Source organism: Empidonax traillii, unplaced genomic scaffold (genome assembly GCF_003031625.1).
Source record: "Empidonax traillii isolate 1590-97213 ecotype Southwest subspecies unplaced genomic scaffold, ASM303162v1 scaffold3433:size13011, whole genome shotgun sequence".
NCBI lineage: Eukaryota > Metazoa > Chordata > Aves > Passeriformes > Tyrannidae > Empidonax > Empidonax traillii.
Genome location: NW_020958626.1, coordinates 8,054 through 13,011, shown reverse-complemented (window position 1 = coordinate 13,011; position 4,958 = coordinate 8,054). Strand labels below are relative to the sequence as shown.

Here is a 4,958-nt window from a genome sequence, read left to right as displayed (position 1 = left end):
CATCCCCACCTTGTCCCCCAGCCCAGAGCACTGAGTGCCACGGCCAGGCCTGCCTGGGACACCTCCAGGGCTGGGCACTCCAAACCTCCCTGGGCAGCCCCTGCCAAGGCCTCACCACCCTTGCCAGCAACAAATTCCTCCTCATGGCCAACCTGAGCCTCCCCTGGCACAGCTTGAGGCCGTTTCCCCTTGTCCTGTCGAGACAAGACTCTCCTGCTTTAGGAAGGGCTTCAATTGCTCTGGTGTAAATTGCTCTGAGCGCTCGAGTTTCATCAGGTACCTCCAGCTGAATTAAGGAATGAACCCAGTTCCCTGTGGAGAGGAGCCTGAAGTGTTATGGAGCTCACATATAAATACACAAACTGCAGAGCAGACATTAATTATGGCAGGTTCAGAACTGCAATAACTCAGAGCAGGACTCAGCCAGGGCACGGAACAGGGAAAAGCTTTGGGGTTAACAGGGAATGGAGAGGGGAATGGAGACCCTAAATCATCAAGAAGGAGCCTGAGCAAACCCAGTCTGGGCAGGGGTGATCTAATGGTGCCTGGCTGCTAAAATCATAACCCCGTGTTGTTTTCCTTTGCCGTGCAAAGGTTAAAATCGCCGCAGGGAAGGATTTTTCCCAGGTGCGGGGTCCTGGTGCAGCCCTGCCAGGCTCTGGATCTCCTGGATCAGTGGGGACATCTAGTGACAGGTGGCTGAGGGCTCTGCTGCCTCACACCAGTCCTCACAATCAGCTTAAAGCCTCTAGGAGAAAACGGAGCTTTTTTTTAGGGAAGGTGTTCCCAGTTTGGGAGCTGCTGCAGGTTGTTCTCCTCCAGCAGACATGGATGTTGACCTCACAGGAGATCAAATTAATCAGAAGATGAGCAGGAACCAACTTGGGTTTTACTCCACGGGCTCATCTCCGGGGGGATCCCTGTGGAAGTAAGGGTTTGTTGGGAATTAGGCATTCCCTGCTGCTCGAGGCAAATGTCAGTGCCCACATTTGTGTTTCTCCAGCCAACATTTCCTGCATTGGTTTGGCTTTTTTTGGCTCCCTGCTGAGTGATTTGGACCCCCCAGAGTGACCCAGTCCTTGTGAGGGGTGATCCTGCTCTGGGGGGCCGAGCAGAGCGATGTGTGACTGCGGTTCATTCCCATGGGAGTTTATTCCCAGGATTTCAGCAGGAGGGACCTGTGGGGGAACTGCTGTCCCCACACGGGGTAGGTCAGGAGTGGCTGCAATCCCAGTCAGGTTCTGGGGGATTCCCCCATCCTGGGGTGGGAAAGGCTCTGGATTCCTTGCCAGTGCCCATCTCCCCTGTGTTGGGGAGGGGCTGCTCAGGACTCCATCCACCCCTCAAAACGGGCATTCAAACCTGCTGAGCCCATTCCCTCCTTCCATAAATCTGATGGAAAGATCCTCCCCTACTTGAATTGTTAGAGACAACATCAGGTTGGTAACAAATAAATCCATCTGTGTAAGAAATGGATATTGGCTTACTCTGGAAAAATTCCTTGGTGTAGAGGGAGCAGATTAGACCTGGGCACTCCTCCTGAGCTGGGACCCCCAGAGCAGCACACAGCACCCACCAGCACCTTGGTGACATCCAAGTGACGTCCTGGTGACACCCCAGCCCTGCACAGCCTCCACTGGCACAAAAGTGCATTTGCTCAGAGTGGCTTTTTTAATCCCAGAATTAAAGAAACTCGATCAGCAGCACGTTCTGGTTGGCCTCTGGGCTGGGGGACAAGGTGGGGATGGGGCACAGGGGGGATCCATGGGTTGGGAGGGCTTTTCCAACCTCAGGGATCCTGGAACTCTGTTTGGTGTCACTACCCCCACACAGACTGTTTTCAGGAGAGACCAAAACATCCCAGACCAGAAGGCCCAGCTCATGTTCCACTGGCTTTCCCTGCTTTCCTGGTGGTGATTCCCAGAATCCACCATTCAGCAGAGCCACTTCTGCTGGAACATCTGCAGGGAGGATAAATCCAGTGAGGAGCAGGAATAAGACTCGTGCAGGCAGTAAAAACGCAGACTTTGTGCACGAGGACCCCTCTGGGGGGGCTGTCGAACACTTGGTCTGGGTTACTCTTCTCCTTCTCCCGTTGCAGGAAGCTGGAGACAACAACCAGTTCTGCTGGAGGAATCTGTTCTCCTGCATCAACCTGCTGAGGATCCTCAACAAACTGACCAAGTGGAAACACTCCAGGACGATGGTGAGGTGACATCCCATCTCCCTGAGACCTCTAGGCCTGGCCATCCTGGAGCGTGTCCCTGGTTCTAAGCCTGGCTTTGCCCATCCTGGAGCATTTCCCTGGTTCTAAGCCTGGCTTTGGCCATCCTGGAGCGTGTCCCTGGTTCCAAGCCTGGCTTTGCCCATCCTGGAGCGTGTCCCTGGTTCCAAGCCTGGCTTTGCCCATCCTGGAGCGTGTCCCTGGTTCCAAGCCTGGCTTTGCCCATCCTGGAGCGTGTCCCCAGCTCTAAGCCCAGCCTTGCTGCTGGGCATTCCTTCCAGCAGTGCTGGAGCTTCTGCCCTTCCTCACCTGCCCTTTTCCCTCTCGCTGACTGAGCTTTAAAGGCATAAAATGCAGAAATACCTTTTCCCCTGCCATCAGCCCCGTCTTTGCCTGACGGGCAGCAGGCGTTGGTTGTGCTGACCCGTCCCATCTGCCTGGTGCTGATGGCGGTGTCTGTGGCCCCGTTGGTGCTGTGGGTGCCCCAGGTGGCCCAGGCAGAGCTGACGTGGCTTCCCTGCCCTTCCCATCCCGATTGCCGCGGGTCCCTGGCAGATGCTGGTGGTGTTCAAGTCGGCGCCGATCCTGAAGCGGGCGCTGAAGGTGAAGCAGGCCATGCTGCAGCTCTACGTGCTCAAGCTGCTCAAGATCCAGACCAAGTACCTGGGGCGCCAGTGGAGGAAGAGCAACATGAAGACCATGTCGGCCATCTACCAGAAGGTGCGGCACCGCATGAACGACGACTGGGCCTACGGCAACGGTGAGTGAGCCGTGCCCGCCCCTCGGGCTTGGCGTGGCCTCGGAGCCCTTAGAGTGCCCCACACCTGTCAGAGTGAGTGCCCCACACCCCTCAGAGTGCCCCACACCCTCCCGGTGAGCAGCCTGGAGCTGCTCCATGGGCAGGGAGCGGGCGGATGGCAGCAGGAACGGTGGGAATCACGGGGTCACGGTGGGAATCACGGGGTCACGCTGGGCCGTGGGCAGTGTGGGGCTCCCCGACAGGAGTGTCCCCCAAGGCCAGGCCTCTCCTCTGCACTGCCAGTCCCTTTGTGACACCAGGTCACCGAGCTGTCCACGGCAGGGACACCTTCCACTATCCCAGGTCGCTCCAAACCTGGCCTGGGTCGCTTCCAGGGATGGGGTTTTTAATGAGGATTAGGTAGGAAGATCGGGCACCATTCCTGTTTCAAAAGGGAACACGGCAAGGAGTAAAAAGCCTGACATCTTCCCTTTTTTTTTTCTAGAAGACAAAACCATTTGAATTCTGTTAGGGTGGGGTCTTTCTGAAAAAAGCAGAACGGTAATCACAGGGAGTGCTTAAAGCAGGTAGAACTAGATTTCTCTAGGGTGCATTAAATTCAAATGCATACAGAATGGAATTTTGTTAGGAAGAATGAGAATAAGAATTTTTAAAAGAAAATTAAAAAAAAAAAAAAGAAGGGGCAGGAGAGGAAGAGGAAAAAGAAGGATAATAAGAAGAAAAGAAGAAGATGCAAAATAAAGAAAAAGGAGAAGAAGGAGAATAAGAAGAAAAGGAGAAGAAGGAGAATAAGAAGAAAAGGAGAAGAAGCAAAATAAAGAAAAAGGAGAAGAAAGAGAATAAGAAGAAAAGAAGAAGAAAAAGAAGCAAAATAAAGAAAAAGGAGAAGAAGGAGAATAAGAAGAAAAGAAGAAGAAGCAAAATAAAGAAAAAGGTGAAGAAGGAGAATAAGAAGAAAAGAAGACACAAAATAAAGAAAAAGGAGAAGAAGGAGAATAAGAAGTGGAAGAAGAAGAAGAAAGAAGTGACCAGTCCACTCAAGCACGTGTTTGCTGTGAAATCTTCCCCCTTTCTCTCGCCCAAACCTCATGGGAGTTATTTCCCCCTCCCTGCCACGCTGTTTTTTCTCTCTCCCCCCAGACATCGACGCCAGGCCGTGGGATTTCCAGGCTGAGGAGTGCACCCTGCGGGCCAGCATCGAGGCCTTCAACAGCCGGCGCTACGAGCGCGCGCGGCCCCCCGAGCTGTGCCCCGTGGACAACTGCCTGCAGAGCGTGCTGGGCCAGCGCCTCGACCTGCCCCGAGACTTCCACCACTCCTACGAGCTGTGGCTGGAGCGGGAGGTGTTCTCCCAGCCCATTCGCTGGGAGGAGCTGCTGCACTGCCAGTGATGCCTCGTGGGGCAGCAGGGGGTGGTTTGGGCGTGGGGGGGGGTCTCTCGTGGGCTCTTTCCAAAGGCACCAAAACCTCTCCTGGGCTGCCCAGACGCGGCCCAGGTGCCGCCTTTTCGGAGGTCACCCCTTTGCTGGGGCTTCTCGGAGCGTCACCAGAGGCCTCGGGGCATCCAGGGGCTGTTGTGGCCTTTCAGTTTGGGTCGTTTGTCCCGGTTTTCCCAGTTTTTTTGGGTTTAGGAGCCTGGAATAAGCTCACTCGCGTGGTCTTGGCCGCAGCCCCAGGGCTGTCCCTCAGCTGGGATTTGGTGTCGCTGTTCCCAGTGGGAAAAGTTCCCATCTCTCCCGAATTCCCCCCGGCTGGGCCCCCTCCCTTTGATGTGCTCCAAACCCCTCCTGGCCCTCAGCAGCTGCGGGGAAGGTGACAATCAGGAACAGGGCTGGTCACTCTGGCACAATCAGCTGAGATGCCTCCAACCACGCTGGCTTGGCCAGCATCCCCCGCTGTCCCTGGGATCCGTGACCCCGCTCCCAGAGAGCCGATTCCACGGATGGCAATTGTTGCATGCTCAGTCCATCCATC

General features: G+C 55.1%; 1 protein-coding gene across 1 annotated transcript; it reads left to right on the top strand.

Moving 5' to 3' along the window:
• The first annotated feature begins 1,934 nt into the window (after positions 1-1,934).
• Positions 1,935-4,375, top strand: LOC114072530 (striatin-interacting protein 2-like). The gene is made up of 3 exons (XM_027910420.1): positions 1,935-2,206; positions 2,780-2,984; positions 4,125-4,375. The coding sequence occupies exons 1-3, from the start codon at positions 2,204-2,206 to the stop codon at positions 4,373-4,375; spliced, it is 459 nt and encodes a 152-aa protein (XP_027766221.1). The 5' UTR covers positions 1,935-2,203.
• Positions 4,376-4,958: the final 583 nt, after the last annotated feature.

Coding starts and splice junctions, on each gene's coding strand:
- LOC114072530 (XM_027910420.1), top strand. Junction 2,985..4,124: donor CGACTGGGCCTACGGCAACG/GTGAGTGAGCCG, acceptor CTCTCCCCCCAG/ACATCGACGCCAGGCCGTGG.